General features: G+C 45.9%; 1 protein-coding gene across 1 annotated transcript; it reads left to right on the top strand.

Annotated features, from left to right (window-relative positions):
• The first annotated feature begins 460 nt into the window (after nucleotides 1–460).
• LOC132414677 (primary amine oxidase, liver isozyme-like) lies at nucleotides 461–2925 on the top strand. The gene is given in 4 exon segments (XM_059997444.1): nucleotides 461–1065; nucleotides 1744–1822; nucleotides 1824–1874; nucleotides 2117–2925. Coding segments are annotated over 4 exon segments (900 nt in total). The 5' UTR covers nucleotides 461–571; the 3' UTR covers nucleotides 2393–2925.
• Nucleotides 2926–20713: the final 17788 nt, after the last annotated feature.

Here is a 20713-nt window from a genome sequence, read left to right as displayed (position 1 = left end):
AGCTCCAGCAGTGTTGGGCCTGGGCTCTGACTCTCCTTCCCTCTGACCTGCGTGTCTGCTGTCCGTGTGTGGTGGAGCCCCTTTGTGTTGGTTTCCTCTGGGTACTGATGTGTAGGCAGTGTAGAGCCAGACTGAGACCTGGGTCCCCAGCACTGCCATGAAACTAACCACGTGCCCTTGGTGACAAACCGGGGCACATTATTTAAATTCTCTGAGCCTCAGTTGTCCCATCTGTACAATGGGGACAACTATATTTCCTCCTTCATCAGGTTGTTGTGCACGTAAAGCATCAATCCACGTAAAGCCCTCAACACACTGCCTGTGCAGAGCTCCTCCAAGTTCAAAAAATATGAGCTACTGCTGTGATTATTTTCACGAGAAGGCAGTTCTAGTGACACCAGGGGGCTTCAGATATGAGGGGCAGACCCTTTCCTCAGGTCAGAAAGAACCTGGTCCTGCACGTTGCCTGCTAGACTGCTCCAACCTCAGATAAATCCCCCTCCCTTCAGCTCCTCAGAGGGGGAAGGTCAGTGGAAGCCCGGTCACAAGGCATCTGGGATTATTACCAGTGATGATATCAAGAAGAAAGACCTTCTTCAAATCTCTGGATCAGGGACATCTTGGGGAGAGGGGAGGGAAGAGGGGGCACACTCAGTCTGGCTTTCTCTTTGGCCCCTACTCTGAAGCCAGGTGGGGACAGAGTCCAGAGGGGATGGAGCAGCTGCATGACCAGCCCTCCCTCCCCCCTTCCCCCCACCATCTCCACTTCACCCCTGCAGGACTGGAGAACTGGGTCTGGGCTGAGGACATGGCTTTTGTCCCTACGGCGGTACCCTGGAGCCCCAAGCACCAGATACAGAGGCTGCAGGTGACCCGGAAGCTGCTGGAGACGGAGGAGCAGGCCGCCTTCCCCCTGGGAGGTCCCTCCCCTCGCAACCTGTACCTGGCCAGCAATCACAGCAACAAGTGGGGGCACCCGAGAGGCTACCGCATCCAGACAGTCAGCTTTGCTGGGGAGCCTCTGCCCCAGAACAGCTCCATGGAGAGAGCCTTGAGCTGGGCAAGGTGGGTGATGGGGTGTCAGAGAGGCACTGAGGGAGGCAGACTGTACAAAAGGCTCCATGTTGCTGGGAACCCAGGTTCCCCCACCTCCCATGGGCGTGTGTACATTCACACACACACATTCCTGCAGCCACAATCTTAGGCCGCTCAGAATGAAGCCTCCTGCGTGGATGAATGAATGGAAAGATATGTGCTGAATCAAATATGACAAAATGCTCCAGGTGGAATCTAGGATGGTCACTAGACTTCTTTTAACTTTTCTGTATGTTTAAAGTGTTCACAATCAAGGTTGGAGGGGAAAACAAAGAGAGCAGCACAGATCTGAGGGAATATTCCCTAAAATGCAGGCACATGGGATACTGAAATTCACCTAAGATGGGAATCAGGCCACGTCTGTGCACATGCGTCCAGGCCCTGACTTCCATCTGCATGGACGCGTGAGCGACAGTCCCACCTGAAGTCTGAGCAATGGGCCGGTAGATGTTTGAGATACAGGATATTGAGCAAATGCGGGAACTTTGTGAGAGAGAGAGAGAGAGAGGGAAGTGGACAGAGAACAATAAAGAGGCTGGACAACATAAGACCTTTATGCTCGTTTCCCCTTTGTGTCCTCTCTTCAGTGCAGCTTCAGGCAGCAGGATGGCTCGATGACCTTGTGGGTCTGATCCAAATCCCCTGCAGGTACCAGCTGGCTGTGACCCAGCGGAAGGAGGAGGAGCCCAGAAGCATCAGCATCTATAATTTGAAGGACCCCTGGACCCCCCACCCTGGACTTCACTGACTTCCTCAACAACGAGACCATTGCTGGGCAGGTGAGTTGAGGGGGAGGGGGTGGGCATGAGGGGGGAGGCTGGGGGAGCAAGGATGAACCTCCTTACTCTCTCCCAAGGCAGATTCCTCTAAGGGTCTTTAGAACCCACTAAGGAAGAAAGCGCTATGATGTCACATTTTTCCTGGGCTGCTGAACTCAGCCCTCCCATGCAAGGCCACTGGGGGAGGCAGACATGCCCGTAGCAAAGCCAGACCTCACGATCCTCTTTCTTCGCCCCCTTAGGACTTGGTGGCCTGGGTGACAACCGGTTTCCTGCACATCCCCCATGCAGAGGACATTCCCAACACAGTGACTGTGGGGAACAGCGTGGGCTTCTTCCTCCGACCCTACAACTTCTTTGACCAGGACCCCTCCATCGATTCTGCCGACTCCGTCTACTTCCGGGAGGACCAGGATGCTGGGGCCTGTGAGGTCAACCGCCTGCCTTGCCTCCCCCAGGCTGAGGCCTGTGCCCCCCACCTCCCTGCCTTCTCCCACGCGGGCTTCTCCCACAACTAGATGGATGGGGAATGTGGCTGGGGCCCCAGGGCCAGGGAGTGTGGGGAGGGGAGGGGATGGGCACTGGATGGGGCAGTCCTCTCTCTCGCACCATCCTCCCTTCCCTCCCCCTCCCTGCTGGGAGCATCCTGAGTCTGTGATGCCTGACACAGGGGGCTCTCAGCTCTGTTGACCTCAAACCTCCTGGGTTCCTGTCGCAGAGTAGAGAGGAATGGCCAGCCGGGAGTCTAAAGTGATGGCCATACTTTTCCCAGAAGACTCCTGTTTTTTTTAACAGTTTTTTAATCTTATTTTTAAAATGAGATGTAATTCATATACCATAAAATTCGCCCTTTTAACATGTACAGTTTTAATGGGTTTTAATATATTCATAAAGTTGTGCAACCATGACTACTATCTAATTCCAGAACAATTTCATCACCCCAGAAAGAAACTCCAAAATCTGTTAGTAGTCACTTCCTATTTCCCTCCAACCCATTCCCAATTCTAACCTTTCTGTCACTACAGATTTGCCTAGATTCTGGAAGTTTCATATAAATATATTCATACAATAAGTGGTCTTTTGAGGTTGGCTTCTTTCACTCAGTGCAGCGTTCTTGAGGAGCACCCATGTTGTAGCAGGAATCAGTACTTCATTCCTTCATGGACGAATAATATTCCATTGTACGAATAGACCGTATTTCGTTTCCACTCTTTGGTTGTTCCGGATAGTGCTGCTATGAACATTTGTATACAAGTTTTCATGTGGACAAATGCCTTCATTCCTCTTGGGTATATACCTGGGAGCTGAATTGCTGGGTCCTATGGTAATCTATGGTTAACGTTTTGAGGAGCTGCCAGACACCATTCCAAAGTAACTGTACCATTTCCTTTCTTTTCTTTTCTTTTTTTTTTTTTGCATAACATAACATAAAACTTTTACTTAAACTTTTATGCAACATACTTATACACAACATAAAATGTACTCTTTGGCCATTTTAAAATGTACAATTCAGTTACCTTAAGTACATTCAGAAGTTTCTTGGGCCTCCCCAGCTCCTCCTTTGCCCTGGGTCTTGAGTATGAAGGTGAGGCATCTAGAGACTAGCTGTTCTCTGGAGCCCCAGGACAGGGTCCCCACAAGGCCTGTGTCCAAGATCTTAGGAAGGTGCTTCCCTCAATTCCCTGTCACCCAGCTTCCTCCTTCTCTCTCCTTTCTTCCCCTTGTCCTTCCCCTCCTCTTGCTACTTCAACTTCCACTCCCTGGTATTTCCCTCTGAGGTCCTGGGGGGAAGTCCCTGCTGGAAGTCCCCTCAGGTCCTATAATCCCCCACCCCAAATCCCCTCAGCTTTGGTGTCCTCCTCTGTCCCTGGGATGGGGAAGCCTTGGGCATACAGGGGACTGTGGAGCCAGGTGTGTCCCAGTGGGGACAGTCTCCGCCTAGTCAGGCAACAGCCTTCAGAGCCTCACATCCCTGTTGCCCCTCCTGGGGCATGGACTTTGGATGGCTATAAATGAGAACTGGGACATTTTCCAGAAAGGAGTGTGGGAGCATGAGTAGGGTGGGGAGGAGGTAGACCTCAAAGACCGAGTTTTCTCAGGTGCCTCCAGGCTAAGGGAACCCACGTGGAGTGTGGTGTCTACTTCTATAGTTTGACCTATCCTGTCAGTGTCTTTTCTAGAGGGACCTGTGAGGTCAGGAAGAGAGGGGGTTCCTTCCCCAACAGGAAGCCCAGGCCACAGACCCAGCCCTAAGGAAGGACACTGAGTGGGCAGGCCCTGGCCAGAGGGGAGTTCAGGGAACAGAGACTTGGGTCCAACTCAGCTTGTGACCAGAGGGAAACTGGAAGCTCAGACCACACGGAAGTCCCATCATTTCCTGCAGGAACTGCCTGGACCCAGGCTCAACCAGGTGAGCCGGGAAGGCATTGAGTTCTGGCAAACGGACCTTCACCTAAAGACTAAACGCAGAAGGAGACACATTCCCATCGAGACTGGCAGCAGCATATGGTGAAAAGTGCTCGGATGGGGACGGGGTGAAGGCAGAGCTGGGTTAAAGAATTCAACGAGGTCATGCTTGAGAAGAACCTGGCACCTGATCCATGGTAAGTGACCCTCTAGGGGAAAACTCAGCGTTCAGTGGACCAGAACAGAGATCTGCAGTTGCCTTAACGCAAAGGCGCTCAACCTTGACAGGACACCGAAATCACTGAGGAGCTTGTAAAACTCCACACACCCACGCCGCGTTTCAGCCCAATAAAATTAGAATCTCTGGGGGTGACGCTCAGACATTAGCAGCTTTGAAATTTCCCCCAGCTGATTCTAACGTGAAACCAAGGTTGAGAAAAGCCTGGGATAGCAGTTCAGTTCCAAACCTGCCAGAGGAGCATGACCAAGAATCTAAGAAAGAAGGCGGCTGTCAGACGGCACAGAAAAGAGGCATTACAGAGCCTGCCCCGGCAGTGACAATGCACCCGTGTCTGGAGCAGAGGACCCGGCCCAAGGCCAGGACTGTCCAGCCCTGGAGGCACAATAGCCACGTGGATGAGGGCTCCAGGCCCTCTCAAATTTCTCTCATGACTCACGACCAACTGCTGCCTCTGATTCGCAGCTCAGTGGGCCAGCTTCCCACCACATCTCAGTCATGGAAAGAAAATGGGCAAGTCCGTTATAAGCTGTTGTGTAAATGATTATATAGATATAGATATAGGTATATGAGATATATATATATATATCTTCTGTAAATTGGTATCCTGATAATTGCTTTTGCTTTAGCAGTTACTGGAAATGGAGATTAGCCTTCAGGTGTTACTCTGGTAAATGTATTTATTTACTTATTTATTAAAAAAAATTTTTGGTCCCACCGTGAGACTTGAGGGACCTTAGTTCCCTGACCAGGGATCGAACCTGGGCCCTCGGCAGTGAAAGCACGGAGTCCTAACCACTGGACTGCCCGGGAATTCCCAGGTGTTACTCTGATAAATTTAGATCTTCCCTAAAAGACCATCCCCCCCTGGTGAGCTGACAAATCTGGTTTCTGACTTAGGCCCCTCCCTTGGACTGTGGTGAATTCACCAGGAAACCATCGTGGGGTGTCCCGGGGGACATCAGCCAGCCTGTCCTGACACAGCACACACCAGCCTCGCCACAGACTCTGCAACTAGATTCCTGAGCCCAGACTCAGGAATCCTACCTTCCTTCCGTCCCCCTCCTATAGTTTTCCTTGGCCAACGGCCCTTTATAAATCTTCAGAGCTTCCCACTCTCTCCAGAGCATATTAGGCCATTCACGGACCAGGTTCAGCAGCTCCTGCCATCCTGATGCCCTGCCCACCAGACGCCCCCAACCATGGGACCTTCCCCAAACAGGCTGTTCCCATCCACTCATGCCTCTGCCCATGCGCTCCCCTCCTTCCCTCCTCTGGTTCCTTCCTCTTTCCCCTTCCTCCCTTTTTCATCTGGTGAAGGCTTATTCATCCTCTAAAACCCAACTCAAATATCATCCCCGTCCCATTTTCCCTGCTCGTTGCTTTGTTCTCCCTGCACCCTTGGTTCTTTGGAAAGAGCCCTGCAATGGAGGTTCACACGCTGAACTCTAGTTCATCATCGACATGTGTCCTCCCCTCGCTTCCCTGGGGCAAGAACCATGTCCTGTTGGCCTTGGTGGCCTGATGCCCAGAATGGTGTCATGCCCATTGTGGGTGCTTAAATACATCTTTGTTGAAATAATGACAGTTGTTATATTCAGGTAATTCTTTGTCTTGTAAAAAAAACATTTCATATCCAGTTTCTCCTTTGACTACCTCAAAAAGGAAGATCTAAAGAAGCCCAAAGATCCTGAGTGAATGATCACCCTGGCTGCGCAGGTTAAGCTGGGACACGGGGCCAAAGGGCAACGCTGACACACTAGCCTGAATATTTCCTTTCCAGATGAGACCTGCACTGCTGGAACCAGCAGCCCAGCCAAGGTTGCAGGAGGGAGGAGATGGGACAGAAAAGTTTCTGAGTAGGTAGACATTGGCAGGTCTGTAAATTAGTTCCCCACACTGGGTTTTCCGTGAAACAGGTAGGAGGGATCCAGAGCCTGGGGTAGGCCCAAGGGCACATTGTATGGGAGGGTTTGAAGCATAGACTGGACGTTGGACCCCAAAATGCTATAGAATTCGGCATGTATGTAAGGAAGGGTGTTTCTGAGGCAGCAAAGCAATGAGTTAAAGTTTTCCTCATTCTGCAACATGGTATAGTGTTTAGTAGTACGGTTTCTGGAGCTAGATTGCTGGGGTTTGGCAGGTGTGACCTTGGACAAGTTATATAACCTCTCTGTGCCTCACTTTTCTCACCTGTAAAATGGGAACAGTAATAAAATCTACCTCAGGATTTTTATGAGGATTAAATGAATTAGTTCATGTAATTTTCCAAGACTAGTTCTTGACGTATAGTGAATGCTCACTGAATGCTAGTTATTATTTGATATTTTTAATAATTTATTTTATTTTATTTTGGCCATACCACACGGCCCCCTGCCATGGAAGCTCAGAGTCTTAGCTACTGGACCGCCAGGGAATTTTCCCTTATTTGATATTTTATTAACCAGCATCTATTGGGTGTTTCAGTTACTGCACAGCAAGCCACCCTGGAAAATAGTGGCTTAAAACAACAGACCATTTTATTTGCTCATTATTCTGTAGGTCGGCCCTCTGAGCGGGGCTCATTCGGCAGTTCTTCTGGAGTCTCCTGGGATCACTCTTGTGGCTGCAGATACCCGGCAGATGGACTGGAGCTGGATGGTCTAAGATGGCCTCACTCACAGGTCTGGAGCTGGGGCCAGTTGTCAGACATGCCACACATGACAGCAGTGTGTCTTCAGCACGCCAGCCTGGACTTCTCCCCTTTGTGGTCCAGGGTTCCACCTGTAGCTCAAAGAGAACAAATCCTAGTGAGGGAATGCTTTTCAAGCCTCTGCTTACATCACATCTGCTAATGTCTCATTGGCCAAGGCACAAGATCAACCCCAGATTCAAAGGATGGAGACATAAACGTCACGTTTTGACAGGAAAAGAGTCAAAGTCACAGTGCAAAGGGATATATATCAGCAATGGGAGGAACCACTGCAGGCATCTAACCAAGCTACCATACTGGCCCCAGATATGCAAGCAGAACTCTGTTCTGGGTGCTGGAAGGGATGATTTCTTGGCCCTCAGGGCTCAGGATAATAGGAAAAGGGTTAAGAAATATGCAAACAACTGTAATGCAAGGTTTGAACGTGCTGAGTGACCTAAGGTAGGAATGGTTAAGGGCTAGGGGAGCTCAGGTCAGGCTGATCCTTTATAGCTGATGAGGGGTGGGCATCAGTGGGTTGGGAAGGCTTTATTAGCTTGGCTTTGAAGTATGTTTAGAACCTGGACATGTGGAGATGGGAGGAATTATATTCCAGTTGGAGGAAAGAGCCAAGTTAGGCAAACCAAGGCATGTTTGGGAAATCCAAGACCATTAGTGTATCTGGAATGAGGGGTCCATGAAGGGGAGCTGCAAGACATAAGGCTGAAAAGATAACCTGGGGTCGGATTGTGGGTGAGCTTGAGTTTGAACTTCATTCTGAAGGCAGTGGGGAGTCACGGGATGTTTTCTGGGTGATAAATGGAAAGAACTGTATTGTAAGAAGGCTCCTTTGGGGGCTTCCCTGGTAGCGTAGTGATTAAGAATCTACCTGCCAATGCAGGGGACATGGGTTCGACCCCTGGTCTGGAAATATCCCACATGTCGCAGAGCAACTAAGCCCGTGCGCCACAACTACTGAGCCTGTGCCCTAGAGCCCACGAGCCACAACTACCAAAGCCCGCATGCCACAACTACTGAAGCCCGTGTGCCTAGAGCCCGTGCTCCGCAACAAGAGAAGCCACCGCAGTGAGAAGCCCGCGCACCTCCACGAAGAGTAGCCCCCACTCACCACAACTAGAGAAAGCCCGCGCACAGCAATGAAGACCCCACACAGCCAAAAATTAAAAAATAAATAAATTTTTTTTAATAAAGAAGGCTCCTTTGCCTTTGCCAGTGGTCTGTAGGATGGCTCAGGTAGGGGAGTGAGAAGGGGCATAGGCCATCATTAGGTAACAAAGGGACTTGCAGGTCTAGGCAGAGGGATTGACGAGTGGCCACCAGAGTAGAAAATCAAACAAGACCTGATGAGGAGGCAACAAGGATGACTCAAAGATTGCCAGGCTCGGTGCCTGTAGGATGGCAGAGGAGGAAGAGATGCATTTACAAAGCAAGGAAGTCTGGAGGAACAACTGGTCTGGACGGAACTCATAGATCTGGGGAATGTATACAGCAGCCAGGTGGTGGCCAAGGGGGCACCTAACATCATGCTGATGGTGGGAGGAGGAAGGGGAGAAAAGAGAGTAGAGCTTGGTGGAGAGACACTGGAAACAGTGAGGGTGAGGGTGAGTGTTTCGTCTGTCGAAAGTGTCAGATGTGGCCAAAAATTAACAAAGAAGAAGGGTGAGAAAAGGTCAACCAGCAGACCTTCCAGCGAGAAGATCATGTTTCCCTCCCAGTAGAGCAGAGGAGGCTGAAGTTGCACAAGGCTGAGGAGGGAGCAGCTCACACCCTGCTCTCTGGAATTCAAGGTTGGAGGGATCCCCTGGACTTACATGACCCTGGCACTTCCCTCCTTCCACTTCCAACCTACTAAAGTGAAGAAAATCTTAAAAATAAAACAAGCTTTCCTTTCCATCCTAAAGGAGGGAGGCCCACTACGCTCTCCTCGCCCTCTTCCCTGTCTCTCCTACTTGCTGGCTAGAGATCAGACACCGTCAGGACTCGAGTCCAGAGAGACAGGCGTTGGCAGGACAGACAGCTGTTTATTTCCTAGCAGAGCCCTGCTGTGTTTTCATAGCTCAGAATAGTTCCTTGGCGCTCTCCAAGGCGCTCTTGCAGGGTGAGGAAACCTCATTGTTTGTTTTCATGACAATTCTGGGCCTCACCTCTTCCTCTTTCTCTGCATCACAGTCCATACTTGGGAGCACTCAGAGGGGGTAAGGTATAGGTTAACAGGGTCCGAGACTACTAATTTCCTAATTATGTCCCCCAACTGGGCTCCGGAAGAGGAAAGGACTAATAACTGACTATACAACATGGGTGTTTTGGTTAGGATGAAAATTCTGAAAATTAAAGAGTTGATTAAAGGACTACAGGGCAGAGCTGGGGGAGAAAAACAGTAGGTGGAACAGAAGAGGGTGGAAGGGATGACCCCCTCTCCCAATCTGGATCACAGCTGGATGCCAGGCTCTGGGCAGGGAGCTGCCTTCCACTTGAGAATTGTGAGGTGCTTCTGTGACTCCTGGTGTACCTCAGGTCTCAGCTGGGTCTTGGCAGAACCCATGTTTGGAAGATGCCCAGAGGTGGAAGGAAGAACTGACTTCACTGAATGATCTTTCAAACTCTGAACTTTTATTTTAACCATGTGGATACATTACTTATGAAAATATTTTAATTAAAAAGATATGCAGTGGGCTTCCCTGGTAGTGCAGTGGTTGAGAACCCACCTGCCAATGCAGGGGACACGGGTTTGAGCCCTGGCCCAGGAAGATCCCACATGTCGCGGAGCAACTAAGCCCGTGAGCCACAACTATGGAAGCCCATGTGCCACAACTACTGAAGCCTGAGCACCTAGAGCCCATGCTCTGCAACAAGAGAAGCCACCACAATGAGAAGCCCGTGCGCCGCAACGAAGAGTAGCCCCTGCTCGCTGCAACTAGAGAAAGCCTGCACGCAGCAACAAAGACCCAATGCAGCCAAAAATAAATAAATAAATAAAATAAATTTATTTTTAAAAAAGATATGCTGATACACACTACTGTATACAAAATAGATAAACAACAAGGACCCACTGTATAGCACAGGGAACTATATTCAATATCTTGTAGTAACCTATAATGGAAGAGAATCTGAAAAAGAATATATATATATATTCTTAACTGAATCACTTTGCTGTACACCTGAAACATTATAAATCAACTGTACTTCAATTTAAATTTTTTTTTTTTTTTTTTTTTTTGCAGTACGCGGGCCTCTCACTGTTGTGGCCTCTCCCATTGTGGAGCACAGGCTCTGGACGCGCGGGCTCAGCAGCCATGGCTCATGGGCCCAGCCGCTCCGCGGCATGTGGGATCTTCCCGGACTGGAGCACGAACCCATGTCCCCTGCATCGGCAGGCGGACTCTCAACCACTGCGCCACAGGGAAGCCCTAAAAAATTTTTTTAATTAAAAAAAGATATGAACACATTTATCTTTTTCCTTCTGGCAATAATGAATCATTTACTTCTATTAAATCATTAAAAGTCAGGCACCACATCATTGGAGCTACTTTAAAAGGAGCACCCAAAAACTTAAACAATGTTAAAACTGAAAGGCAGGAAAAGGCAGACAGGAGAAGCAAGAAGAACTACAATTCTGCAGCCTGTGGAAGGAAAACCACATTCACAGAAAGATAGACAAAATGAAAAGGCAGAGGGCTTTGTACAGATGAAGGAACAAGATAAAACCCCAGAAAAACAACTAAATGAAGTGGAGATAGGCAACCTTCCAGAAAAAGAATTCAGAATAATGATAGTGAAGATGATCCAGGACCTCAGAAAAAGAATGGAGGTAAAGATCGAGAAGATGCAAGAAATGTTTAACAAAGACCTAGAAGAATTAAAGAACAAACAGAGATGAACAACACAATAACTGAAATGAAAAATCCACTAGAAGAATCAATAGCAAAATAACTGAGGCAGAAGAACGGATAAGTGACCTGGAGGACAGAATGGTGGAATTCACTGCCATGGAACAGAATAAAGAAAAAAGAATGAAAAGAAATGAAGACAGCATAAGAGACCTCTGGGACAACATTAAACACAACATTCACATTATAGGGGTCCCAGAAGGAGATGAGAGAGAGAAAGGACCCGAGAAAATATTTGAAGAGATAATAGTCAAAAACTTCCCTAACGTGGGAAAGGAAATAGCCACCCAAGTCCAGGAAGCACAGAGAGTCCCAGGCAGGATAAACCCAAGGAGAAACATGCCGAGACACATAGTAATTAAATTGACAAAAATTAAAGACAAAGAAAAATTATTGAAAGCAACAAGGGAAAAACGACAAATAACATATAAGGGAACTCCCATGAGGTTAACAGCTGATTTCTCAGCAGAACTCTACAATCCAGAAGGGAGTGGCATGATGTACTTAAAGTGAAGAAAGGGAAGAACCTACAACCAAGATTACTCTACCCAGCAGGATCTCATTCAGATTCAACAGAGAAATCAAAAGCTTTACAGAGAAATCAAAAGCTTTACAGAGAAGCAAAAGCTAAGAGAATTCAGCATCACCCAACCAGCTCTACAACAAATGCTAAAGGAACTTCTCTAAGTGGGAAACGCAAGAGAAGAAAAGGACCTACAAAAACAAACCCTAACAATTAAGAAAATGGTAATAGGAACATACAAATTGATAATTACCTTAAATGTGAATGGATTAAATACTCCAACCAAAAGACACAGGCTTGCTGAATGGATGCAAAAACAAGACCCATATATATGCTGTCTACAAGAGACCCACTTCAGACCTAGGGACACATACAGACTGAAAGTGAGGGGATGAAAAAAGGTATTCCATGCAAATGGAAAGAAAAAGAAAGCTGGAGTAGCAATACTCATATCAGATAAAACAGACTTTAAAATAAAGAATGTTACAAGAGACAAGGAAGGACACTACATAATGATCAAGGGATCAATCCAAGAAGAAGATACAACAATTATAAATATATATGCACCCAAAATAGGAGCACCTGTTAGCAACTGCTAACATCTATAAAAGAGGAAATCGACAGTAACACAATAATAGTGGGGGACTTTAACATCTCACGTACACCAAGGGACAGATCATCCAAAGAGAAAATTAATAAGGAAACACAAGCTTTAAATGACACAATAGGCCAGATAGATTTAATTGATACTTATAGGACATTCCATCCAAAAACAGCAGATTACACTTTCTTCTCAAGTGCACAAGGGACATTCTCCAGGATAGATCACATCTTGGGTCACAAATCAAGCCTCAGTAAATTTAAGAAAATTGAAATCATATCAAGCATTTTTTTCTGACCACAATGCTATGAGGTTAGAAATCAATTACAGGAGAAGAAACGTAAAAAACACAAACATATGGAGACTAAACAATACATTACTAAATAACCAAGAAATCACTGAAGAAATCAAAGATAAAATTAAAAAATACCTAGAGACAAATTACAACAAAAACACGATGATCCAAAACCTATGGCATACAGCAAAAGCAGTTTTAAGAGGGAAGTTTATAGCAATACAAGCCTACCTCAAGAAACAAGAAAAATCTCAAATAAACAATCTAACCTTACACCTAAAGGAACTAGAGAAAGAAGAATAAACAAAACCCAGAGTTAGCAGAAGGAAAGAAATCATAAAGATCAGAGCAGAAATAAATGAAATAGAAACAAAGGAAACAATAGCAAAGATCAATAAAACTAAAAGCTGGTTCTTTGAGAAGGTAAACAAAATTGATAAACCATTAGCCAGACTCATCAAGAAAAAGAGGGAGAGGACTCAAATCAATAAAATTAGAAATGAAAAAGGAGAAGTTACAACAGACACTGCAGAAATACAAAGCATCCTAAGAGACTACTACAAGCAACTCTATGCCAATAAAATGGACAACCTGGAAGAAATGGACAAATTCTTAGAAAGGTATAACCTTCCAAGACTGAACCAGGAAGAAATAGAAAATATGAACAGACCAATCACAAGTAATGAAATTGAAACTGTGATTAAAAATCTCCCAACAAACAAAAGTCCAGGACCAGATGGCTTCACAGGTGAATTCTATCAAACATTTAGAGAAGAGCTAACACCCATCCTTCTCAAACTCTTCCAAAAAATTGCAGAGGAAGGAACTCTCCCAAACTCATTCTATGAGGCCACCATCACCCTGATACTAAAACCAGACAAATGTACTACAAAAAAAGAAAATTACAGACCAATATCACTGATGAATATAGATGCAAAAATCCTCAACAAAATACTAGCAAACAGAATCCAACAACACATTAAAAGGGTCATATAAAATGATCATGTGGGATTTATCCCAGGGATGCAAGGATTCTTCAATATACACAAATCAATCAATGTGATACACCATATTAACAAATTGAAGAATAAAAACCATATGATCATCTCAATAGATGCAGAAAAAGCTTTTGACAAAATTCAACACCCATTTATGATAAAAACTCTCCAGAGAGTGGGCATAGAGGGAACCTACCTCGACATAATAAAGGCCATACAGGACAAACCCGTAGCAAACATCATTCTCAATGGTGAAAAACTGAAAGCATTTCCTCTAAGATCAGGACAAGACAAGGATGTCCACTCTCGCCACTATTATTCAACATAGTTTTGGAAGTCCTAGTCACAGCAACCAGAGAAGAAAGAGAAATAAAAGGAATAGAAATTGGAAAATAAGATGTAAAACTGTCACTCTTTGCAGATGACATGATATTATACATAGAGAATCCTAAAGATGCCACCAGAAAACTACTAGAGGTGATCAGTGAATTTGGTAAAGTAGCAGGATACAAAATTTATGCACAGAAATCTCTTGCATTCCTATACACTCACAACGAAATATCAGAAAGAGAAATTAAGGAAACAATCCCATTCATCATTGCAACAAAAACAATAAAATACCTAGGAATAATCCTACCTAAGGAGGTAAAACACCTGTACTCAGAAAACTATAAGACACTGATGAAAGAAATCAAAGATGACACAAACAGATGGAGAGATATACCATGTTCTTGGTTTGGAAGAATCAATATTGTGAAAATGACTATACTACCCAAAGCAATCTACTGATTCAATGCAATCCTTATCAAATTACCAGTGGCATTTTTTACAGAACTAGAACAAAAAATCTTAAAATTTGTATGTAGACAAAAAAGACCCTGAATAGCCAAAGCAGTCTTGAGGGAAAAAACTGGAGCTGGAGGAATCAGACTCCCTGACTTCAGACTATACTACAAAGCTACAGTAATCAAGACAATATGGTACTGGCACAAAAACAGAAATATAGATCAATGAAACAGGATAGAAAGCCCAGAGATAAGCCCACACACCTGTGGTCAGCTAATCTATGACAAAGGAGGCAAAGATATACAATGGAGAAAAGACAGTCTCTTCAATAAGTGGTACTGGGAAAACTGGACAGCTACATGTAAAAGAATGAAATTAGAACAGTCCCTAACACCATACACAAAAATAAACTAAAAATGGATTAGAGACCTAAATGTAAGACTGGACACTATAAAACTCTTACAGGAAAACATAGGAAGAACACTCTTTGACATAAATCACAGCAAGATCTTTTTCAATCCACCTCCTAGAGTAATGGAAATAAAAATAAAAATAAACAAATGGGACCTAATGAAACTTAAAAGCTTTTGCAAAGCAAAGGAAACTACAAACAAGACGAAAAGACAACCCTCAGAATGGGAGAAAATATTTACAAACAAATCAGCGGACAAAGGATTAATCTCCAAAATATATAAACAGCTCACACAGCTCAATATTAAAAAAACAAACAACCCAATCAAAAAATGGACAGAAAACCTAAATAGACATTTCTCCAAGAAGAGATGGTCAAGAAGCACATGAAAAGCTGCTCAACATCACTAATTTTTAGAGAAATGCAAATCAAAACTACAATGAGGTATCACTTCACACCACTTAGAATGGGCATCATCAGAAAATCTACAAACAACAAATGCTAAAGAAAGTGTGGAGAAAATGGAGCCCTCTTGCATTATTGGTGGGAATGTAAATTGATACAGCCACTATGGAGAACAGTATGGAGGTTCCTTAAAAAACTAAAAACAGAATTACCATATGACCCAGCAATCCCACTACTGGGCATATACCCATTCAAAACCATAATTCAAAAAGACACATGCAGGGCTTCCCTGGTGGCGCAGTAGTTAAGAATCCGCCTGCCAATGCAGGGGACACATGTTCGAGCCCTGGTCCGGGAAGATCCCACGTGCTGTGGAACAACTAAGCCCGTGCGCCACAATTACTGAGCCTGCACTCTAGAGCCCGCAAGCTACAGCTACTGAGCTCATGTGCCACAACTACTGACGCCCATGCTCCTAGAGCCTGTGCTCCACAACAAGAGAAGCCACCAGAAAGAGAAGCCTGCACAACACACTGAAGAGTAGCCCCTGTTTGATGCAACTAGAGAAAGCCCATGCGCAACAACGAAGACCCAATGCAGCCAAAAATAAATAAATAAAATAAATAAATTTTTTTTAAAAAGACACATGCACCCCAATGTTCATTGCAGCACTATTTACAATAGGTCATGGAAGCAACCTAAATGTTCATTGAGAGATGAATGGATAAAGAAGTTGTGGTACACATATACAATGGAATATTACTCAGCCATAAAAAGGAACAAAATTGGGTCATTTGTAGAGACAAATGGATGGATCTAGAGACTGTCATACAGAGTGAAGTAAGTCAGAAAAAGAAAAACAAATATTGTATATCAATGCATATATGTGGAACCTAGAAAAATGGTACAGATGAACCGGTTTGCAGGGAAGAAATAGAGACACAGATGTAGAGCACAAACGTATGGACACCAAGGGGGAAAAGTGGCGGCGGGGTGGTGTGGGGTGGTGGTGGGATGAATTGGGAGATTGGGATTGAAATATATACACTAATATGCATAAAATAGATAACTAATAAGAGTCTCCTGTATAAAAAAATAAAATTCAAAAAAAAAAAACAAAAACCCAAAACCAAAAAACTGAATGGTGGGTGAGGGTGACCAAGTCTCAGTTTTACAGTTGACAAGAGTAAAACCCAGAGGAGTCTAGTGACTTGGCCAAGGTCACACAGATCTTTAACTTCTTTTTTTTTTTCCTTTTAATCCTAGTGATGGCAATGCAGGAGGGACAGTCTCCCGGGTTGCCTGCTGGAAGCTTGAGGATGTTTCTGAATCTTCTAAGGAAAACCAAGATGCTCCTTCTGCCCCACACCCACCTCCCACTCAACAATCCCCACCTCACTTCACCCCCCTGCATCAGGCTGAGCTAGCACTGTGCAACTGATGACCCCTCAGTTTCCTCCCGTCCTTTAGTTTGTTCCAGTTCTTCCAAAGAATTCATGAGTTGAAGCAAGGAGGAACAGCCAGTCGAGGCTGGATCCTTAGCTTGAGTCACCCTTCCTGTCTCTCCTTAGCCAGTGTGTCTTTGTCTCTGGAGTACAGACCAGGACAAAGAAGAAAATGAGCTTTTTTCAAATAGTCCCAAGCACTTTTTTTGGAGGCATCCTTCCTTTGCCTCTGCCTCTGCCCTGCACCATCAGCAAAGTTTAACTTCTGGCAGGAAGAATCGAATTTGACAGCAAGAATGTGTCCCAGCTGCTAGGGTGGTTTGTCACCCCCGAAGGGCTGATGGAGAGTGGTAGAAATGTCTACCCTCTGGTCGTGAGGGAACTGGTTGACCGTCTGTGGAAAGAGGATAATCTCTGGAGGGAAAAACAGCTTCTTTGGGGAAGGGGGTTAAGGAAGAGGGAGGAGAGGAAGAAGATGGTTGGTCAGTGCTTCCCATAATGGCTCGGATGATTCATTTGATTTCAGTAGAAGGCAGACCCTGGGGTGACAAGAGGAAGGTAATGAGACAAGAATTCTTAACGGTTTACGATGAAGCAAATGCCCTCCAGCATTTTTCTGTGGACAAAATGTCCAGCTCAGGCTTCCCTGGTGGTGCAGTGATTAAGAATCTCCCTGCCAATGCAGGGGACACAGGTTCGAGCCCTGATCCGGGAGGATCCCACATGCCGTGGCAACTAAGCCTGTGCACCATAACTACTGAGCCTGTGCTCTAGAGCCCGTGAGCCACAACTACTGAGGCCACGTGCCGCAACTACTGAAACCCGCACGCCTAGAGCCCATGCTCCGCAACAAGAGAAGCCACCACGATGAGAAACCCGAGCACCGCAACGAGGAGTAGCCCCCGCTCGCCGCAACTAGAGAAAGCCCGCGCGCAACAATGAAGACCCAACACAGCCAAAAATTAATTAATTAATTAATTTTTAAAAAATGTCCAGCTCATCTTGAGACATGCACCACGCTCCTTCCACCTGGTCAATAGATGCACAGTTCAAGGTCCTGCAGGTGAACTTTCCCACCACGCTGGAGATAAATCAGCCATTTTCACTGGCTAACAATGATTAATCCACCTCTCCCTCCACCTGTTTTTACCAACATGTTTTTGTGAAAAATGATCTGGGTCACTCACGTCAAAGGTGACAGCAGCTGATCCAGCCGATTTCTGTCTACCCCTAAACACCACCCCCCCCACCCCACCAATGATCACTTCGTAGGAAAAAAAAAGCACCTGAAAATAAATTTTTCAAAAAATAAAACTATACATCTTGCAGTTCAGCCCGTCACCCTTGAGAGACATCTATGCTGTTACTCAGACAAAGCCTTGGATCGAAGCTGGGTTTGGCCTCCCTGTTACCTTGTGCAGACAAGACCCACTCTCGTGATCATCACTGAGCAGAAAGGCAGCTCCTCTCTCAATAGAACCCAGAGCCCCAGTCAGAATAGAGGATTTGGCTGTAGATAAAGTCACAATTTCTTTTTGGTAATAAATGTAATTTTTGGATGAGGTGCATGGTCAATTACGGCTCCCTCCCTTTTGCTTTCCTGTCAGCAAAGAAGCTTGTCTGATTGAATGATTCAACCTTGCTCTGGGAAGAAGTTGCCAGATACACTGGAACCAGCTGCACTTAGTTAATGGCAGACCAGACTGTACTTTCTGGAACCTTGCCTTCATGTTCTTCCCAAACCAAGATTCCCAAGCCTCTGAATTTCTGTTTGTGGAGAGAGTGCCTGGGGAGTGCCCAGCTAATGTGCCTGGTGAAGAGGGACCCATATAATTTTCCATCTTCATTGATTCCTAGACTCAGCTGTCATTTCCCCAGAGGGCATTAAGAAGTCTTGAGTCATCTGCAATTAGGACAAAATAATAGGGAGCTCACTGGTATTTGTATAAATGGATTCAGTTTCCATCGAAGGATCCCCCAGTCCACATAGTTAAGTAAATGGCTTCCCTGCCCAACTAGAGAGGGTGTGGAAATCCCTAAGGACGACTGGGATTTAACGTTGAATTCCTCAGAGAGCCAAGCGAGGCGATTTGCTCAATAAATGTTTGTTGAATTAAATTGGGGAACTTCTTTTTTTTTTTTTTTTAACTTTATTTTGGCTGCGCGGGCTCTAGGCGCGCAGGCTTCAGTAGTTGTGGTGCGCAGGCTCTAGAGCGCAGGCTCAGTAGCTGTGGCGCACAGGCTTAGTTGCTCTGTGGCATGTGGGATCTTGCCGGACCAGGGCTCAAACCCATGTCCCCTGCAATGGCAGGCGGATTCTTAACCACTGCGTCACCAGGGAAGTCCTGGAGATAGTTCTTTGAATGAGAGAATTCTCAACAAAACCTCCAGCAACTCAAATGCTTCTTCCACTGTATTCGCCACAACTATCCACAAGTCCTCTGAGGACTTAAGAGTTCCACCGTTTCTCTCTTCAGTCAGCTTTCTAGTAGGCTCAAGTCCTTTGGGGCCTCACCTCTTTCCGCGCGCGATAAAATTTTGCTGGAGGCAGCAGGACGGGGGTGGAAGTTAGAAAGGTAGAGACTGGCAAGTAGTCTCATGATGTATGCAATTGCTCTGATGAAGAGAGTCCCCCTGCCTGGCGGGCAGCCTACCAGAGGGACTCCCCCACTGCCCAGTGTGCCCAGAATGGGATATCAGCTCCATCTGGACTCCTTATCAACATGAGTATGCTCCCTGAGTTTCCTCCAGAAGGTAGGGTTTACCCCTGGCTCCCTATATGCTGAGCACGTGATGGTACCCCGCCCAACTCAGACACGCCGGCTCCTAGCAGCCCAGGGGACACCCAGACAGTGGCCTTTGAATATTGTGTCAGAGCATCTGGCCTATTTGCCCTTGACTCACCTCAGACCACAGAAACTTCAGTCCCCAGGGATCACACAAGAGTTACTCAATACATTCTAGGAAGGCTTATCTGGATAGAGGGAAGGGGTCACCTCTTCTGCGGGGCCCATTACCTGTAGCCAGGCAGTCCCGATGATGCAGAACACCCTCCCCCTCAACACTACGAGTACATGTGTCATTTGCAGCCCACCAGGCCACCACCACCATCATCCCTGCTCTCCAGGTAAGGCATGGCAGGGGAGGGTTGCTTGGACCAGCAGAGACAATGTGGTCAAGGGCAGTTGGATTCTGCTTGAGCTGGGTAGGAGCCCAGGGGGTGGAGTGGGGATGAGACTCCAGCTCATACCTCCTGGACGAGGTTTTAATCATTTCCAGCACGGAATGTGGTCAACCTTTGCTACAAACTCATTTGCTCTGAATTTCTTTTCCCTGTCCCCAAACTACCCCTTACAAAGCAACCATGGACTTCCTAATGGGGAATTCTTGTGGGTTTTACCAAGTTTTATTCCCCCTGGCTCTTATTCTTGAAAATGCATCAGTCTGTCACCTGAGTCAGCCCCTGCTCCCTTCACAGTCCTAGGTCATCTGAGTGTGAGGTTTTGGTCTCTAGGCTACTGCAGGATGGTTTCTGTTTGTAGGGGTGAGCAGGCAGCATTGCTTCTCATAACTTGGTGTTTGTTACTTTATTCCTTGTCTACATCCATGGTTATAATAACATTGTATTTACTTCCTGGTGATTATTTGTATATATTGATATATCTGTATCTATATCTATATCTATATCATATCTATAGCTGTATCTAATCTCCAGGTACAAATGAAAGAAAGCTCAAAGTACAAAGCCCTTTCCAGAGTCCCCAGTCCCCAGTTTGCTGGTGTTTTTATTTAGAACCACATATTCATCATATTGTTTTTGCATGAACATGCATTCACTCTGTTGCTTAAACTTATGTGTTAAAACCCCAAAGGGCGAATTCCCTGGCTGTCCAGTGGTTAGCGCTCTGTGCTGCCACGGCAGGGGGCACAGGTTCGATCCCTGGTCGGGGAACTAAGATCCCATAAGCCGCGTGGCACTGCCAAAAAAACAACAACAACAAAATTAATCAGTGCATTCAAAGATGATTATTTTCTGGCCCTAAGAGATATAGAGCCAATACTGTGAAGAAGGTTTGATCTCGCAAATCAGAGGCATTTCCTAGACCCTAATGCAGTTAAGAAATGCCCAGCAACATGGCAGTTCCCAGTAC

This window comes from Delphinus delphis, chromosome 19 (genome assembly GCF_949987515.2).
Source record: "Delphinus delphis chromosome 19, mDelDel1.2, whole genome shotgun sequence".
In the NCBI taxonomy this organism is placed as follows: Eukaryota; Metazoa; Chordata; class Mammalia; order Artiodactyla; family Delphinidae; genus Delphinus; species Delphinus delphis.
Note: the sequence above shows the minus strand (reverse complement) of the source record. Positions and strands in the feature narration are given on the sequence as shown.